General features: G+C 39.9%; 1 protein-coding gene across 1 annotated transcript; it reads right to left on the bottom strand.

The window, feature by feature from the left end:
* Nucleotides 1-190: 190 nt before the first annotated feature.
* Nucleotides 191-20,603, bottom strand: PCYOX1 (prenylcysteine oxidase 1). Its single transcript, XM_044663579.1, has 6 exons — nucleotides 20,422-20,603; nucleotides 14,818-15,024; nucleotides 10,468-10,642; nucleotides 8,009-8,220; nucleotides 7,425-7,577; nucleotides 191-1,248 (listed from the first exon to the last, which is right to left on the bottom strand). Exons 1-6 carry the CDS (start codon nucleotides 20,597-20,599, stop codon nucleotides 587-589), a joined length of 1,587 nt encoding a protein of 528 aa, XP_044519514.1. The 5' UTR covers nucleotides 20,600-20,603; the 3' UTR covers nucleotides 191-586.
* Nucleotides 20,604-20,894: the final 291 nt, after the last annotated feature.

Here is a 20,894-nt window from a genome sequence, read left to right as displayed (position 1 = left end):
TGGAAAAGGGAAATTAATTCATCCCATTACTGATATCTTTCAGATACTAGGTTATAAGACTCAGAACTAGAAAGGAAAGACCTTAGAGATCATCTATCCCATCCAGTCTCCACATTTCCCAGATGAGAAAAATGAAATTTAAAGGGCTTCATGCCCAAGATCACACAAACCAGTTAGGTGGCAGGTAAAAGACTTAAAACTCTTTGTCTCTTAACTCCTTTACAACAACTTCCACAAAACCAGCAGAGACTACTTCAAAGTTGGGAAAATTCCAAATTAATTGATAACTAATTACAACTGGAATATCATACTCCTTACTTCAGTCTAGCCTGAAAAACGTCCTCAAGATTTACATAGTAGCTTTAAAGACAGAATTAAGGGCAATGCTTATTTATTCATCCTTGGCTGAATCTCTATCTCCTTCAAGCCCACCACCAATAACTTATGTTCAAGTAAGGATAATGACAAAATCAACTATGTCTAATCCCATACCAACATCCCTGGCTCACAGGGACTCAACCCTTTTTGTCATCTTAGGATCATTTGGGAGTTTGGGAAGGAGGAAGAAAAGGGTGATGGTGACACTTCAAAGTTCTGTTTTGAGTTTCTCATACAGTCCTTCTTGGTCAATCATCTCTGTGTTCCCATTCCAACGGTGGTAGGCAAGGAGCGCTGCATTATGGGCTGAGATGGCACTCATTTCCATAGCACTTGCTGCCCACTCTATGCTATTGAGATAGTACATGTGATCACGGAGTATGATGGGAGGGCACTTCTCTGGAGGCTCATAGTAAGGGTATGCAAACCACTCCTTTTCCTGTACAGAATCATGATTTACAAATAGCAAATTAAGTTGCTCCTTGGTAAGAAATTCTTGGGAAAAGATTTTCCAAACAGCAAAACCAGTCACTGGTTTAGATCGAAGCCTGGCCTCTTCTTTTACAGGAGACGCCATTGCGATGCTGTTAATAAACAAATCTGGGTTATTGGTGGTTAAGATGTCAGTAAGGTACATGCTCTCAGTTGCCTTGTAGCCAAAGTAAGATGCATTCAGTCGCCCGTGAACGAAAGTAGTCACCAAGTGCTGGTAGTACTGATGAAATTCTGGGATGGGTGGATCAAAGTTTAGGAAAGTGATATTGGACATTTTGCGGTTAAGGGGAGCAGCCACGATGACAATGTCATAGAGGTCTTTGTTTATTCCTGAATCTGTTTTATAGGTGACTTCATAATTCTTCGTGGGTCCTCCTGGAGGGGAAAAAAAAATCACATTTTCATTAAATTTGTAACAAAGAAATAATGACAACATATCTCACAGTGTCTGGAAAACCATTTTTATAGGTTTCCTAATAGCTTGATTCTTACTGCAAGGAATTCAGGAATTTTTCATTCTTAAAAAGATAAAAAACTATTCTTTTGCTGCCCCTCAGTGTAACAACTCAGGAGAGAAATTATAATGCCCTGCCAACAAATGCTAAAATATCATAGGACTTTTACTTTGGAGGGTGACGTCACACTGGAGGCATAAAAAGGATCTCTTGTTATATATTAACAATTTGTGATTCTGTGGATATAATCAGCTCCATTCTCCACTGGTTCTCCTACTGCTCCAATTGCTCTTTTATGATTACTCATCCTCTATTCCATCCTTTTAACATGATTACTTTCTTAGGATAGTGTCCTCAAAATTCTTGACAGGGAGTTCAAAGACCTACATTCAAATCCTGCCACAAATATTAACTATGTGACCCTGAATAACTCAATCTCTCTAGCCTGTTTTCCCATATGTGAAATGAAGGAACTAAATAAGATTATCACTGAAGTGCCTTCTACCATTAGACCTATGAACTTCCTCCAGGAAATTTTTTTTTTTTAAATCTTTATCTCCTATCTTAGTATCAGTTCTAAGACAGAAGAACAGCAAGGGCTAGGCAATAGGGATTAAGTGACTTGCCCTGGGCCTCACACAGCTAGAAAGTATGCTCCAAAAAGACATTTTTTTTTTCTTAAACCCTTACCTTCGGTCTTAAAATCAATACTGGGTATTGGTTCCAAGGCAGAAGAGCAGTAAAAGCTAGGCAATGGGAGTTAAATGACTTGCCTGGAGTCACACAGCTAGGAAGTATTTGAAGCCAGATTTGAACCTAGAATCTCCCATCTCTAGGCCTGGCTCTTAATCCACTGAGTCATCTAACTGGCCCTCTTCATGAATTAACTCAGCTCTTCTACCTCTTCAAATTTCCCAGAGCACAATACACCTCTCTAATGCTCCTTTCATGTAATACAGTAGATCGCAATCATCTGTGTATTTGTCATCATCCTTATAATGCTTATATTTATATTTATTTATTATAATGCTTATAATTTGTCATTATGCTTATTATAGACTGTGAGTCTGTGGAAACTGGGACCATGCCTTAAATTTCTTATTCCCCTAATACAGTGTAGCAGGCATTTGATAGCTGAATACTGATCTCAGCACCCAATAAGTGTTGAATTCACTTGAACATCAGAGGGCACTCACTTACTAGGAATCCCAGAATGACCAAGGATCTCAAGTATCCAAGAGAACTAAGGCCCATATCATCTGGTCCTAGAACAACTAGATTCTAGCATTAGCCATGTGCAGGTTCTCTCCTAGATGTACTTGACCCTCTGCCATCTTGGGATGATGTTACAGAAATGGCACTTGCACATCCAACTTCACTAATCTAAGATGGTTATTAGATGGGATGTTTCTCTGGAAGGCAAGAAAGGGAGAAACATGATGATCAGGATGGTGATGGACCTTAAGATTATGTAATATGTAAATCAGATTAACTGGAATTGGAAATGAGGAGCCTAGAGAAAAGATGACTTATAGAACAAAAATTATGGGACCACTAGCTAGAGCTGGAGCGGTAGAGAAAGACAGGATATGAAAGAGGTCTTGAAGTATTTGAAGGATTGTCTTATTTAAAAAAAAAAAAAAAAGATTAGACTTGTTCTGCTTGGCCCCAGAAACTAAAACTAGGAACAATTTATGGAAGCCAAAAAAAGATGAAGATTTAAATATGGTATAAGGAAAAACTTCCTAACCATTAGATTCAAAAAGTGGAATAGGCTGCTTCAGATTTCCCCTTGCTAGAGGTCTGTGGGACTGTGGGACCATTTATCAGAGACATTGTTCATGTATACACTGGAAGTCTCTTCCATTTTGAATTTTGTGGTCTTGCTTTTTTACATTAATGAGAAAATTAAGACTTTATCATGAGTATTGTCTCCCCTACTCAAGGTCTCCAAACCCATCTAAATCTTCTCCTATCCTTGTCTTCTTTGCTCTAATCTCCAAAGAAGAGTTGGACTTTCTCCTTACCAAGGCCAACCTCTCTCTTTGTGCCCAAGATCCCATTCCCTTCCATTTCTTTTGCAAGCTTGCCTGACAAATCATTCCCCTTTCTCTCATTTTCAATATCTCCTTATCTACTGGCTCCAGCAATGATGCTTCCAAATGTACTCAGGGATTACCCATCCTTCCCTTGATACTACTATCCCTAGAGTTTATTACATATTTTACCTTCCTTTAGTTGTCACAAGCTCCAAACAATATGGCTTCTGACCATACAATTCTACCAAACTGTGCTCTCCTAGGTAACGAATGAAAATCTAGTGAACTTTTCTCAGTCCACATCTTCCTTAATCTTTCTTTAATTCATGACACTGCTGCCCATCCTCTTTTTGATATTCTCACTTGCCCTGATTTCGGAGATGCTGCCTTTACCTGCTTCTCCTCCTCCTTGCCTGACCACTCTTTTTCAGTGCACTTTTTTGGTTCATCATTTAACTTCTGCCCCCTAATCTTAGCTGTCCTCTAAGATTGTCCTGGTTCCTCTCCTCTCTTTACATTCATACCATTCCTGAACTCATCTGTTCCTATACCTTCAAAATCTATATATACATGTACGAAAATATTTATAGCTGCGCTTTTTGTGGTGGCAAAAAACTGGAAAAGGAGGGTATGTCCTTCAATTGGGGAATGGCTGAACAAATTATGGTATATGCTGGTGATGGAATACTATTGTGCTAAAAGGAATAATAAACTGGAGGAGTTCCAGGTGAACTGGAAAGACCTCCGGGAACTGATGCAGAGTGAAAGGAGCAGAGCCAGAAGAACACTGTACACAGAGACTGATATACTGTGGTAAAATCGAATACAATGGACTTCTGTACCAGCAGAAAGCAATGACCCAGGACAATTCTGAGGGATTTATGGTAAAGAACGCTGCCCACATTCAGAGGAAGGACTGCAGGAGAGGAAACATATAAGAAAAACAACTGCTTGAACACATGGGTTGAGGCGGACATGATTGGGGATGTAGACTCGAAACTACCACACCGATGCAACTATCAACAATTTGGAAATAGGTCTTGATTGATGACACATGTTAAAACCAGTGGAAATGTGCATCGGCCATGGGTGGGGGGAGTGCGGGGGGTGAAGGGGAAAGTAGGAGCATGAATCATGTAACCATGTTAAAAATGAATATTAATAAATGTTTAAATTTTTAAAAAAATCTATATATACAGCCCTAATTTCTCTTGAAATCTGTTTGCCTAGTAGCTCTGCCAACACCCTCTCTCAGATTCTACAGCCAAAATTTTACCACATCATCTTTCACTCTTAAAGAGCCCTTTTCTCTCTTTTTGTAGGGACAATGGTCACAACCCCAGTCACTGAAATTCTTAACTTGAATAATCAGCCTTGACTTTTCCCTCTCTCTCATCGATGTCAGGTGACAAATGATTGGATGGGAGGGCCAGGTCTGGGGTCTGTTCCCACCATTACAGCCATGGTAAGAGTGTCAGCTTACAAGGAGGCCAACTCCGAGTAAGAGAGAAAAGCAGGAGCCTTCCAGACTGAAGGTGAGAGAGTCTGAGTGGGAAAACACACAGCACTGACATTGAGAGCTATGGTTCCTCCATATATCCCCCTTTTTTATTATTAAGAAGCTGTATCTCATGCACTTTAGTAGGCAATTTCTTAACAGTGTTAACAGTGAGTACAATAAATTATAATAAAAGAGAAAAAAATTATACACATAATGATTATAACAAAAACAGGAATAGTATGGTAATATCTGAGACATGTTCCCAAAAGGGTTAAGAGACTTAAAAGTACTGAGTATAGAATCTGCTATTTGGGTTTACATTAAGAACCTTACTCTCTTCAACAAAACAGGTAACTGCATATAAATCTTTTATGTCCATTGAAATGTTACTCCAGGAATTGAGGCAGAGTGAAAGGAGCAGAACCAGGAGAACATTGTACACAGAGACTGATACACTGTGGTAATGCAGTGGAAATGTGCGTTGGCTATGGGAGGGGGGTGAGAAATGAGGAGGGAAAGAACATGAATCATGAAACCATGGAAAAATATTCTTAATTAAAATGTTTCAAATTTTAAAAAAAGAAATGTTACTGGTGTGCCATGCTCCAAGAAGTCTAATTCGTAACAAGAACAGACTCATTAAATGGATATGGAGTGACACAAATTTTAACATATCTATGATCACACTTCAATGACAATTGAGTTTTTATGGTTTCTAACTCATCTTCCAGATTCAACACTGACTGCTCAAGGAGATCCACTTTGTTGGCTAAGTCCTTGTTAATTCTTCCCCATATCCAATCATTTGACAAGTCTGACTGAGTTTACTTCAGTATCTCTTTCATCTGTACCCTTATCTTCATCAATATACATACTCCTCCTTACACTAACTCCTCTTTGGTCCATCTTTCAGATAGTTCAGTGTTCTCTTTCTAAGGTACATGCCTGACCATATTACTCTTAATACATATTACACTATCATTATCAATATATAATAAAATCCTTACCTTCTGTCTAGAATGTATACTAAGTATCAGTTCCACGGCAGAAGAGTGGTAAGGGTTAGGCAATGGGGGTTAAGTGAATTGCCCAGGGTCTCACACACACACACACACACAGCTAGGAAGTGTATGAGGTCATATTTGAACGTAGGACCTCCCATCTCTAGGCCTGGCTCTCAATCCACTGAGCTCTCTACCCAGCTGGTTCTACCTTTTTAAAAGATTTTTAAACATCATATTTGAAACTTTATTTTATTTTTTATGTTTATTATACTACTTGTTTTTGTTGACCATTATTGTTTATAATAAAAAACATTTTTTAAAAATCTTTAAAGTTTCTCTATTGTCTAGGGGAAAAACCTACAAATCCCATCACCTCATATTTAAAGCCCACCATAGTCTGGTTCCAGTCTACACTTTCATCCTCATTTTTAATACTCATCTTTGCCTCAGGCACTTACTTACATCTAGACACATCTCTGGCTATACTTTGCTCTTCAACCATCATCACCCCTTCTCATCTGGAACCATCATCGAATCATTATTGCCATTCCTATTAGAAAGGGCATTAATCTATATCCTTTTTACTTTATTTGCAAGGTATGTGGCAAACCAAACCAAAATCTCCTTCCCTAGTCCCTACACTTACTACCTAATGTGTCAGCTCCTCTATTAAAATGTAAGTTCTTTGACAGCAGGAACTCCTTTGATTTTGTACATAAATCCACATAGTTAATCACTGAACAAATGCCTTTTCACTTATTCACCTTTGCATTTTCTATGTTCCAGTCAAATTATCCCAGAAGCTGTTTCCTAAAACTGACGATTCAACTCCCTTCTTTATGTGCATTTGCCCAAATTGTCCCCCATAGCCAAAATACACCAGACTCTTCAACTCTGGGGCTGCTAGATGGTGTAGCAGAGTGCTGGGCCTGGAGTCAGGATGACTCATCTTCCCAAGTTCAAATCCAACCTCAGACACTTAGCTGGGTTGACCCTAGGCAAGCCACTTAACCCTGTTTGCCTCGGTTTCCTCATCTGTAAAAAAACCACTCTAGTAACCTTTCTAAGAAAACCCCAAATGGAGTCCCAAAGAGTCAGTCACAACTGAGCAACAAAGACAATTCCCCTCTAATTCTCAGAATATTTACATTCCTTAGGGTCAGTTGCCACCTCCTTTTTGAAGCTTTAAATCAAAATGGAAATCTCGCCTTTCAGCCTCTAATTGTTAATACTCCCTCTGTCCTCAAATTACCCTGAATCTACTTATCTGACCACAGGTTTTATCCAACAAGCATAATGTAAGCCTTTTGCAGGTAGGGAATGTTTAATTCTTGGTTTTGTTTCCTGAGTGTCTAGCACAGTGCCAATGAGTGCTTAATCAATGTCTGTTAAATTGAAATTAACACATAACTGGTAAATTTGGGATGCCAGGATGGAAAAGATGGACTTCTCTGACTGCCCTATCCCTGCCCCTCAAGCACAAACCTAAACCATCATCTTCTGGAAGAGAAGTTTAAGAGGAGAAAATTGAAGAACCTGCAGGGATGCTTACCTATCTGTTTGGTCCTTGATTTCTCCTCTATCTGAATAACTGAGCCAGAGATTAACCGAGCTTTGGAAGACTGAAGGAGCCCTTCACAAACACGTTTATTTCCACCTTCTACAGCCCACTGCCCAGAATCTGCACATGCCAAGGATACTGCACCTATCAGAGAAGAAAAAAAAATATTGAGAAGGGCAGACAGAACACAAAAGAAGGCTTCCCATCCATCCACTTTCCCCAAAATTGTCAGCATTGTTCCAACAGCTCAGAATAGCAATGGGATGAATGAAGAATGTTTAGATCGTTCGTTCATAGTTCCTCACCCAAAGGCTCAGGAGCTAGAAGGGAGATGATTCTATGAGTTTCATCTTTATTTCCTTTAGATATTTGCTAGGCCTTCCTTAAACAGAGAGTCGAGGAACAGACTCTCCTCTGTTTCTCCATGGACCTTCTGTGGTCTTGTGGAACAAAAGCCATGCTCTCCCACACAGAGATGATACAGAGAGGCCAGGGCCATTATAACCACAGCCACAACCCTTTTACAAAAGACATTTCTTTAGTACATCCAAAACAAATTGGACATGCTGGCTCACCTACAAAACTATTGACGCCTGTGCTCTGGCCATAATTAACCCTCATGGCAGCAGTAATAATTTCATTGAGGAATTTCTCTGAGAATCCTGCTTTCTGCAGAGCCTCAAGAATGGTCCGGTTGAGCATTCCAGAGAATTCGTTCCCTCCCAGGGCATGCAGCAAGCCTTCAACACTACTAAAACAGTAGTCATGGGATTGATAGCGGTAAATCCTGCATTGAAAAAAGGGAAAGGGGCCATTAAACACCAATAATTTCCAACCCCACAGCTTGTGTTTCCAGAGGGGTAAAGATAGAAGAAAGAAAGAAGAAATGGTCTCATGAAATAAAAAAAAACAATGGGAATGCCCTATACCAAGATAAATTCATAATGGGTAAATGAATTAAATATAAAGAGGGAAATTATAAGTAAATTAGGTGAACACAGAATAGTATACCTGTCAGATCTATGGGAAAGGAAAGAATTTAAGACCAAGCAAGAGACAGAGAACATTACAAAATGTAAAATGAATAATTTTGATTACATTAAATTAAAAAGGTTTGTACAAACAAAAACCAATGCAACCAAAATTAGAAGGAAAGCAACAAATTAGGGGGGAAATGTATAACAAAAACCTCTGACAACGGTCTAATTTCTCAAATTTATAAGGAGCTAAATCAATTGTACAAAAAAATCAAGACATTCTCCAGTTGACAAATGGTCAAGGGACCTGAATAGGCAGTTTTCAGATAAAGAAATCAAAACTATCAACAAGCACATGAAAGTGTTCTAATTCTTTCATAATTAGAGATGTTCAAATCAAAACTATGCTGAAGTACCACCTCACACCTAGCAGATTGGCCAGTGTGACAGTAAAGGAAAATTCTAGGCCAATTCTAGAGGGTAAGGGCTTTTAAAAAAAACAAGCGAAGAAAAGCAAATAGTACAAACTTTCAAAGATCCTACATTCTTATGGGGAAAACAACATCCAAATAGACAGATATATCTTATCACATAATCAAACAGGAAAGGGGCTCAGGCAGCCACAACTCCAAAAAATTTGGGAACTGTGACATTTTATTATAAGCTCCCTGGAGAGTCAAGATACTATCATTCTTCTTTATAGTTAGAGCACCTAGCACACACAAGATACTTCATCAATGTGTGTTGCTTAACTTAATTAGATCAAAACATAATTTCCAAAACCCTGAGATTCCTCTTGAGACACATTCATCCTTTGCTGGTTACTGGCTCTTGTTTAAGGCTTATTCACTGCTAAATTGGCCCTGGAGGTTCCTGCTCTGTTACTCAAACAAGCAATTCCCTATGTCCTGAAAGCCAGCCAGAGATAAGGTGCCCATGGGAGGCACCTCAGCCATCTCAGTCAGCCTTTCCACCTTCCCCAGGCCTGCAGAAACAAGTTGCCTACTGACTTTTTTTTTTCCTACTGACTTTTAAAGGGATATCTTTATCCCTGGGTTGATGACTGACTCAGAGACATATGGTCCTCCTAATTAATGTCTTCTGTGGCCCTGACAGATTCTTCAGAAGAAAATCCACAATAGAGGAAACTTCATGGACTGCAAAGAAACACCAAAAAAAAGCCAAACTTCCTAAACACAGAAATTAAGGTTTGAGGAAAAGAAATCTGCGATATTCATCAAGAGGTTGAAGAAATAATAACACACATCCCAAAGGAGCTAAGAAATAGTAATAAGTCATTTGATATTTCTGTCCTTCATCTGTCCCCTTGGCAAGGCATTCACGGTCATAATTATTACTCCTGCTATCATCTTGGATCCATAGGCTCTTTTCTCCACAAAGTTCAAAATCAGCCATTCCAATGACCATATGCCACTGCCCCAAAAGAAACAGGGCTATATCTTGAAAGAGAATTAGGTTGTAAGTAAATATTGTATCTTAATAAAAACTCTTTAAACGACATAAGACCCACAAGGAGGCAGCTTGGTATTGTGGAAAGAGCATTTGACCCAGGGGTCAGGAGATCTGAGTTCAAATCCAGATTTGATCCTTGGTATAGCTGTGTGGCCTTGAATAATCATTTCATGTCTCTCTGTGAAATGAAGGTAATTTCCTTCCTCAAAGGACTGCAGAGAAGAAAATATTTTGAACACAGTAAAGGCTTTAGAAACGTGATTCATCCTTCAGGCTGCTGCTACTGCTGACTGACCTCATCTTGGTGACACCATTAAATATGGGCCAGGATAGAAAGCCTGAAAACCCTCTATCCAGCTAGCCTGGCTAATGCACTTTGCCATATTCCTCTGGAACATTTCTTCCACTGGCACTAGCCCCCTCCACTTTATGAATGAGAAAATCTCTTTAGTGAATCCTCCAATTTTTATGACAGCCCTATAGATGAGTCATGCAGTCACTGGGAAATCTGAGAGGCAAAATCCAGAAACTGGAATTCCTGAAGTTCCTAATATTTTTAAAAATTTTAATAATAAAACAATTACCTCATAAATTTGTCTAAGATATCTTCTACCCACATATGCATCCGGAGGAACTGAAATCCATAGTGCCAGAGAAGCTTAAGCATGTTAATGATGAACCAGTTGCTTTCTTCAAACACAAGCGTCTCTCCATTATAAATACCCAGAAGGCCACCAGTACCCTGAAGAGTAGAGAGATCTACAAAAACAGAGAGAGAAAAATCCAGTGATTCATCTGTAACTTAGGCACCACTTAAAGCAGTTTTTAACACAATAGTTGCATAAACAATGGTAAGACAAAATAAGCAGGACCAAGAGGAAAGCATATATAATGACTATGATATTGTTGTTCAATTGTTTCGGTCATATCTGATTCTTCCTGGCCCTATTTGGGATGTTCTTGGAAAAGATACTGAAGTGATGTGCCATTTCCTTCTCCAGCTCACTTTACAGATGAGGAAACTGAGGCAAACAGACTTAAGGGAATTGTCCAGGGTCACATAGCAAGTCAGTGTCCAAGTCCAGTTTTAACTGAGGTTTTCCTGACTCCATGCTCAGGGCTCTATCACTGTGCCACCTTGTTGCTCAATGACTACAATACTATTTAAAAAAATACTGAAAGACTCCAAAACTCTGGTCAAGGCAATGACCTCTTAGAACTGATGCTCTCAGATTCCAAATAGAAGCAGAACAAGGCATACAAACAGTTTCAGACGTGGCCGATGTATTGATTTGTTTTGCTCAACTACCTTTGTTTGTTATGAAGGAGGATTCTCTCAAGGAAGGAAGAATGATTAGGAAGTGACAATATTGTAAGAAAAAAAAGGGGCATCAACAAAACATTTTTTAGAAAGGGAAATCTACTGGGAGAAAAGCCTTCCTCTATCTAGAAGCTAATTATAAAAACTCAAACTTTCAGCACAGGAGCTAAGTAAGGATTTCAAATAGAAAAGAAGCCAATTCAAATCAAACTACAATCATTTATTAAACACTTACTATATGCCAGGAACCAAAAGTCATAGAATCTTAGCTTTGGAAGGGACTTCTTTCTTCCCTGCTAGGTCTCTAATGTGCAGATTTTGAATATAAACATAATCCTTTCTTGAAAATTCCTTTACTATTGCATTTCTTCTCCCTTTCATGTCTGCATAGCTAAACATTTGCACCCTCATCTTATATTTTAAGTGTGACTCCGGGCTCTCCATTTTCCCCACGAAGCATTTTTGTCATTCACACAACTGAACTCTTATTCCTTGGTACTTCTCCTTTTGTTATTCAATCATTTTCAGTCATGTCCGACTCTTCATGACCCCACTTGGGGTTTTCTTGGCAAAAATACTAGAGTGGTTTGCCATTTCCTTCTCCAGCTCATTTTATAGATGAGGAAACTGAGGCAAATAGGGTGAAGTGACTTGTCCAGGATCAGCCAGCTAGCTGCCCATATTTCTATCTATTGATCCCAATTCTAACCTCTGAGGCCAGAGTTACATTCTAATCTCTTTTCTCTTTTTTAAAACCTTTACCTTCCATCTTAGAATCAATATTGTTTATTGGTTCCAAGGCAGAAGAGCAGTAAAGGCTAGGCAATGGGAGTTAAGTGCCTGGCCCAAGGTCACATGGGTAGGAAGAATCTCAGGTCAAATTTGAACCCAGGACCTCATCTCCAGTCCTGGCTCTCTATCCACTAAGCTACCTAACTGCCCCTCCACTGTGATTCTTGATTGCTATTACATTATACCCAGAAAAGGGAAAAGAAAAGTCTAAGAAAAAAATGCAATAAACTAAAAGCCAAAGGTTTATCAGGCATATTTAAACTTGAATTATTTTTTTTTTAAACTAAACCCTTACCTTCCGTCTTGGAGTCAATACTGTGTTATTGGCTCTAAGGCAGAAGAGTGGTAAGGGCTAGACTTGCCCAGGGTCACTGAAGTGTCTGAGGCCAGATTTGAACCTAGGACCTCCCATCTCTAGGCCTGGCTCTCAATCCACTGAGCTACCCAGATTTGAATTATTTATACTGATATTCTCTTAGGCTTCAATATTAACTCTACAGTAAATGTTTGAATACAATGTAGCTGGCATTGCAGGTCTAGGACACTAACTTCCCTGAAAACTTTTCCTATCAATGTTTAATTGGATTTACTCTCTGGCTAGAACGTTTCCGGCCTGATAATAGGTCACTTGGTGATGTGCCATTATGGTCAGTGCTAGAGCCAGGCAGCATGTGGCAATTGAAAAAAAACCAGCAGTTTTGGAGTCAGTGGTCGAGTCCAAATATTGGGTCTGCTACTTACTATCTGTTTGACTTTTGGCAAGGTCTGAAGGCAAGTAGGGCACTTCAGAATTTTGCACCACAAAAATTAGCATGGAAATCAGTCTAGTCTGCATAACCAAATACTCCTAATAAATGAATAAAGACCAGCTATAATACAAAACTTTAAAATACTTTGCTCTGTATCCCTATAGCCCAGGGGTCAGCAACCTTTTTGGCCATGAGAGCCATAAACGCCACATTTTTTAAAATGTAATTTCGTGAGAGCCGTACAGTGCTCACAGTGTGGCTCCTGTAACAGCGCCTGAAAAAAAATGGACTTTATGGCTCCTGCAGAAAGAGCCATACGTTGCTGACCCCTGCTATAGCCTCTTTTTTTTTTAAACTCTTACCTTTCATCTCAGAATCAATACTGTGTATTGGTTCTATGGCAGAAGAATGGTAAGGGCTAGGCAATGGGGGTTAAGTGACTTGCTCCGGGTCACACAGCTGGGAAGTGTCTGAGGTCACATCTGAACCTAGGACCTCCTGTCTCTAGCCCTGGCTCTCAATCCACTGAGCCCCTCAGCTGGCCCCCCTATTGCCTCTTAAACTACCTAAGCCGCTCTCTCACTTCCTAGCCCTGCCTTTGAATAAGAAAGCTAGTCTTGCTGTTGTCATTTCAGTCGTGCCCGACACTTCATGATCCCATTTTGGAGTTTTCCTAGCAAAGGTACTGGAGCCGTTTGCCATTTCCTTCTCCAGCTCATTTTACAGATGAGGAAACTGAGGCCAACAGGGTTAAGTAGCTTGCCTAGAATCACAAAGCTGGGAACTGTCTTGGGTCAAAACTAAACTCAGATCTTCCTGACTTCAGGCTTGGCACTCTATCCATTGAACCACCAAGCTACCCAAAAGCAAGCTAATGGTGTTAACAGAAAAATCAAATAAGAATTCTGTCCCCTATTGGTATGACCCTGGGGCAAGTCACTCTCTGTTTCTTCTGTGAAATGAGGCTAATAATAGCATCTATTTCACAAAGTAGTTGGGAGTGGTCAGATGAGATAATATCTAGAAAACATTTTGCAAACTTTCAAGTGTCATATAAATGCAAGCAATTATTCTTACTACTGTAGAAGCAACATGATATAGTATACAGGGAGTAAGTCACGAAGCCCCAAAGACCTGAGTTCTAGTTCTGCTTCTAACCCTTGTCCATAGGCAAGTTCCTTAATATCTCAGAGCAATGGGGAACTTTCTAACACTCCTAGGTAGCAAAGAAGATGCTGCCGTCCATTGCTACAGAATGTTTCCTCACCTGAGAGCTCCCTATACCAATGAAATCACAAGTCTAGTCCTATCTCAGGCATCATTATTATCATTATTATTATTGTTTTATTTTGTTGTTATGATTATAGTAGAAGGAACACTCTGGAATTTGTTGGTTTATTTGTTTTTAAGAAAAACCCTTATCTTCCATCTTAGAATCAATACTGTGAATTGGTTCCAAGGCAGAAGAATGGTAAGGGCTAGGCAAGTCAGGGGTTAAGTGACTTGCCCAGGGTCACAAAGCTAATGTCTGAGGCCAGATTTGAACCCAAGACTTCCTTTCTCCAGGCCTTAGCTCACAATCCACTGAGCCACCTAGCTGAACACTATGTCTAAGGTCCAGACTGGGCTGGCAACCCCCAGTGCCTCTACCACTATCTACATGGCCTTGTACAAATGTTCTCTGACATTTCTCCAACAGTAAAAATGAAGTCATTTCCAGCTCTCAGATATCATGATTTTAAGATGCAAAGTCAGTGGCTAATGAACGCAGCCTTAATGGCCAACAGCAGTTCCCCTGTCGTTACTCTCAACCGTTTCAAAGAATAAATTTAAGTTAATAGAAAACTCTTCCTACCACCACCATCCTTGAAATGTCAAACATCTTTCCAAACTTATTACCTTAGATTGTTAGGGGAAAGTGAAAGATGTTGGAATTTTTTTTATAACTTGCTTCTTTTGAAGAAAAAAAAATGGCTTGTGAATTCTGGGGTTTCAGTTCCATTAGACAAAAATAGCCATAGGTCACGAGACATCAACATCCTAAGTTTCCAACAACAGAAAAACCTACTTACCCAATTCCTTGACAAAGCGCTTCATATGCAGATTTAGGGGATGTATGATAGAACCCCCAGATTCATACTCATGCCCCTCCACCTTTAGAGTTGCCAGGCGGCCTCCAACCTTTCCTCTCTCAAACACATCAATCATCACATCTTTCCCAAATTTCTGCCGAAGGTAGTAGGACGCTGATGTGCCACCAATTCCAGCTCCAATAATAGCTGGAAAAAAAAAAAAGAGTAATGAGAAAGTTCTATTCCTTCCTAAAATCAAGATTAGCAGGTTGTTTATCTTTCCATTTTCAAGTTTTGTGTTCTTATTGTGATTTTTGTCCTGATGTGTGATTTCATTTTGAGGTCTATTATTCACAAGTTGTGTGACCTTGAAATCATGTAAGATGAACCTTGTTTTCCTCATCTGTAAAATTTCAAAAACACAGGGGTAGCTAGATAGCCCCTGGCCTGGAGTCAGCAGGACATGGGTTCAAATCTGACTTCAGACCCTTTCTAGCTGTGTGACTCTGAACCAATCATTTAACCCTAATTGCTTGGTCCTTGCCACTCTTCTCAGAACTGATACTAAGACAGAAGGTAAAAGTTTAAAAAATTCAATAAAACAAACAATTATTAATTATCTGTGCTGAGCACTGGGTGGGCTAAGTGCTAGAGAATAATACTTATACTACTTAGCTCACAGATTATAGTGTTACCAAAATTTTAGTTATTATTCATTGGAACTAAAGGACATGTAAGATGGTGGCAATGGAGACTCTTTACATTCCTGAGAAACTGACACTGGTGAACAGATATTGATACTAGCAACAGAGCCACATAGGCTGAGGTTGATTAATAAATCAACAGATTGAATGGGCTATGTCAGCAAACATCTTGGATGAAACATCTTGGTTCTAATCTTGGCTTTGCTATTTTGACCTTTATCAAGACATATCATTTTCATAAACGGAGAAAAAGACAAAAAAGGCAAAACTCTAAGGTCTTTTCCAGCTCTAAATCTTATGATCCTTTGAATTCTTAACTATGGATAGGCAAAATTGGCTTAAGAAAGTGGTATATTAGCAGGAAAATGCAACAAGCAGCACTTTTTTATATTATTCATTAGAGAAAGTTTCTTTTTTTATATTTATTTTGTATGTATTTTTTATAAAAACAAAAATATTTATAGCAGCTTTTTGTCCAAGTGGAAAAGAGCTAGAAATAAAAAAGGTGTCCATTGAATGAGGAATGGCTGAACAAATTATGGCATACAAATATAATTGAGTATTATATGTTGCTATAAGAAATAATGAAAGGCTGGATTCAAATCTGGCCTCAGGTACTTTCTAGCTATATGACCCTGGTGTGGAGATTAAAATTAATATGCAAAATACCAAATATTTTATTAACAATAAACTAACAAAAGAGACTAACCGAAAGGTACTAACCTTCTCAGGAATCAAAGAGAAAGAAGGAGGAGTTACAGCCAACTATAAAATAATAACATGACCATGATAAACATGGAGGCGCAGGAGAGATTAAAGTGAATTTGGGAAAACTAAGAACTTATGAGGAACGAAGTTCAAGGTTCAAAATCTCCATTTATACACTGGGCAAGTCATTTAGCCTCATTTACCTAGCCTTTGCCCTTCTGTACTAGAGTTGTTACCAGGGCAGAAAATTTAAAAAAAAAATTTTTTTTTAAGACTAAAAGAGAAATCTGAGAAGACATTTAGGAATGGATGCAGAATGAAATAAACAGACCCAGGAAAACAATTTAAACTATAACAATAGCAGTTTGAAAGATTTAAGAACTCTAATCAAAACTGATTCCCAAAGGCCATGGATAAGATCAACTATTACCTACCTCCTAAAAGAAAGCTTATGAACTAAGTGTGAAGAATGAAACACTTCTAGAAATGGCAAATGTGGGAAGCTGTTTTGTTGGAGTAGGCATATGTGTATATATATATATATATATATATTTTTTTAAACCCTTACTTTCTATCTTTTTTTTTAATTCTTTTTTTTATTTTTTTTTTTATTTTTAACCCTTGTACTTTGGTGTATTGTCTCATAGGTGGAAGATTGGTAAGGGTGGGTAATGGGGGTCAAGTGACTTGCCCAGGGTCACACAGCTGGGAAGTGGCTGAGGCCGGGTTTGAACCTAGGACCTCCTGTCTCTAGGCCTGACTCTCACTCCACTGAGCTACCCAGCTGCCCTACTTTCTATCTTAGTAACAATTCTAAGACAGAAGAGCAAGAGCTAGGCAACTGAGGCTAAATGACTTGCCCAGAGTCACAGCTACAAAGTGTCCAAGGCCAATTTTGAATCCAGGTTCATCCAATTCCAGACCTGGCACTCTATCCACTGTGCCACCTAGCTGAGTAGGTATAACTTGTTACATGGGTTTTTTCTTTTTCTTTTTCTGATGGGAGGAATAGGGAAGGGATAAGGAGAGGAGAAATAATTAGTGTTAATTAAAATATTACTTTTTATGCACAGATAATTTTAATAACAGAAAATCCCAACAACCACATTTTATTTATTTATTATTATTTATTTTATGATAAGTCAAGTTGTATTCACTTATAATAGAGGTTCAAAGCCTCTTAAGAACTACAGGGTAAAATTCTTAAGGGGCACGTTAATAGGGAGAAGGGGCTATATTGGTGATGGCAAACCCGCCATTTTCATGACACGTGGCCATGCAGCCACATACAGAGAAGTATGGGGCCGCATGCCGAGGATGAAACATCTGCTGTAGTTTAGTGTAGCCATTCTGTGTACTATAGATGACAATTCTACCTACATTAATTTACCTATTTTGGTTTATTAAATACAGTTATATATTACAATCATACATTTTTGTTATTTAAACTATAAATATCATGAAATTATGGTTTTTTTCTGAAAGTGACACACCTCTGGAGTTATGCTTGTTTTTTTGGTGAATTTTGACACACCAAGCTCAAATGGTTGCCCATTGCTGGGCTAGATAATTTTCAAACCTTGTGAGCAGAAAGATAAGGGAAGCACAATAACTTGGTCTGTTTTAACAAATGCTTCAACAATCCGATACAAAAGCAAAAATGTCCCAATTGATATTAGCCAAATACAAGTTGATTTAACAACAACATTGTTTCTTATACACTTGTAGAAAATACAGTGGAATATCTGGGACCATAAACGACTCAGCAAACTGGATAGCTCAACCTTGAATGTGTGGTAGAATGTAGCACATTATGTTCTGGTAGCCAGTCTTCTAGTGATAAGTGTCTCTGGTCTTAGCCAATCTGGTCCTCAACAGACATTCTATATAGTCCTTCAGTGAGCTGATAGTCAAGCTTTTCCAGCTTGGTAGGTCCTGACAGAATTTGCTGACACGGCCCTTTGGGAAACTAGGATTCATGCACACTAAAGGGCTTTATGGAGGTACAGAAGCACACATATGTTAATGAGTATACAGTATACCATTTCAAACAAGAGAAAAGAGAGGTAACTAGTAAGGTAATTTAACCTACAACGAAAATAAACTTATCTGAGGCAGTTGAAGGATTAGGTTTAAAGAGAATCAGGCCAAGGCTAGCCCAGAGATCTTCAAGGTAACAAATTCAACCAGACTTACCATAAAATAAATATTTATGTGACATAAAGAACTTTTTTTTTTTTTAACCTTTACCTTCTGTCTTCCTATCAGGTCTAAGACAGAAGAGCAGCAAAGGCTAAGCAACTGGGGTTAGGTGACTTGCCCAGAGTCACAGTTAGGAAGTGTTGAAAGGCAGATTTGAACATGCCTCTAGGCCTGACTCACTAGCCACTGAGCTACCCTGCTGCCTTACCTTTTTTTTTTTTTTTTAATGCGCATATAAAAAGATTACCTATCAGAAGAAAGCCTTAAAGAGGTCTCTCTCTCTCTCTCAAGATTCTCTATTCTCCCTTACCTATCTGATCCTGGGCAAATCAACCTCTCAGTGCTGTAAGCAACTCTCTTAAGAGAATAAATTGCAAAACAAGTGGGGTTCAGCATTGGTAGAGGGAGTTGTCTATAACAAACAAATCATAAATCTGATGCAAAAAAAAAAGAGTAATATTCAAATATGCTACTCACTTCACTACTCTTCTCATTTCATCTCTGTAGCAGCTGCCAACTTGGCCCCCCCCCCCCAGAATCTAAAGGGCTTTTGTTACTACCACAAAGCAGGAAGAAATAGCCCTGGCCTCACGTTCTTCTGTAGCAACAGATTACTTACCCCTTTCTCCTGTTCCACGCAATTCTCATTCCCTCATACAGAGGAGCATCCAAGCCGAAACCAAAGAACAATCTGTGCTCCTGGCTGGTAGTTTACTCCAAAAAGATTGGAGAAAGGGCTGCCTTCTGAGTTCCAAGATATAAACTAAGCGTCTTATGTCTGAGCTCCTTCATCCCTTATGTGCTCACTATAAATGTTTGAGTTTGGGGTTATCAAGAGAGGCAGTCTGGTATAATGGGAAGAAAAAACTATCCGACTGGGAGTCAGAAAATCTAGGTTCCAGTTCCAGTTCCTACCCTCTTCTTCACTGTGCTCAAATGACTTGGCCTCCAGGTAAGCCGCACTTATCCTCTCCAGGAAAATGGGGAAGGTGACATATGCATGTCTTACTTCAAGAGGAGACTAGTAAGGAAACAATACATTGTATAAGCATGAGTATCTGCTTGTAGAAAATGCTACCTTGCAGGGCTCTCACAAAGCCCACCAGCTCATGGGATGCTAAAGGAATCTCCAAGTCTATTCCATTTCTTTACCCACAGAAGTCAAGTTCCCGTTCCACAAAGTGGGGAAGGATGGAAAGATCTAGATTGTTGAGTGCTTTATAGATGAGGAAGTTGAGGCCCAGAGATGAGCTTGGATTAGATGGTCTCTAGAATCTCTTTCAGCTCCAAACCTAGGACTAGGTAACTCCCACCTCAGAGTAGAAAAGAACATTGACTTTGAACTAGCATAATGTCAGAATTGAATGAGGTCTTTCAGCATCAGTAGTTTTCCTATAGCAAAGAAATCATAAATCTGATGGCAATTTAAAAAAATAGAATATTAAAATATGCCACTCATTCCACTGCTCTTTTCATTTCATCTTCTCTGTAATAGCTGCCTACTTGGTCCATTAGATAGAGAAGGAAAACTGAGGCCCAGGGCAAAATTAAGTGATTTGCCCAAGATCATACAACTATCAGACCCACATCTTCTGGTTCCCAGACCTGTGATCTTTCCTCCGTACCACGGCTGCCCCTAGAATCGTTAGGTCCTAGATTCTAATCCTGACTGGGCTCCTAACTAGCTTGGAAGTTTTGGAGCCAAAGGGCATTCCCATTCCGGGCCTCAGTTTCCCCGTTTTTATCTCGAACCCATGCCGGATCAGAGTCATTGGCGGTAGAACTCTAAAGCCTAATCTTTTCTTTTCTTTTCTTTTCTTTTCTTTTTTTTAACAGCGGGAACACGCTGCCCTAGGGCAGGCCCTGCCTCTACCAGCTCAGTGCAAAGAGTGTGCAAAAAGTGGCTGCGCCTGTGAACGCGAGTGGGGGCTGGGGGAATGGGCATGCACTCTTCCTTTCCTCCCTCCCCCGGCATCCCCGGCTCTCCTACCAATCTTTTCCGGCGGGGCGCGCAGTTCACCCCAGACCGGGCCGCAGAGGAGCAGCAGCAGCAGTGGCGGTAGCAGCAGCTGTAGCCGAGGAGGCCCAGGGAGGCCCCGAGAGGTGGCCAGACGCTGCAGGAGCGCAGGGCTGCCCCGGCGCGCGCGCGGAACAGCCTCGCCTTCCATGGCCTCACTCTCTCGTTCTCGCTCTAGTGCCGGGGATATAACCAGGTGACCAGAGGGAGGCGGAGCCTGAACGCCCCACCCCTCCCACTCCCTTTCCTCCTCCCCCCTCCCTCCTCCTCCCGCCCCGCAGCCTCCTAGCCCCGCCCACCTGCTGGAAACTCGGCGGGCCTGCGGGAAGCAAAGGGAAGAGTGAAATGGAGATGGAGGCGGCTTTGGGGAGCAGAGCAAAAGAGGTAACTGTGGGCGATAGAAAGAGTGCCGTTCATTCATTCCACTAGCATTCAGGAAAGACAGG

The sequence above is a fragment of the Gracilinanus agilis genome, chromosome 2 (assembly GCF_016433145.1).
Source record: "Gracilinanus agilis isolate LMUSP501 chromosome 2, AgileGrace, whole genome shotgun sequence".
Classification (NCBI taxonomy): Eukaryota; Metazoa; Chordata; class Mammalia; order Didelphimorphia; family Didelphidae; genus Gracilinanus; species Gracilinanus agilis.
The sequence above is the reverse complement of the archived record's forward strand: the minus strand, read 5'-3'. Positions and strand labels throughout refer to the sequence as shown.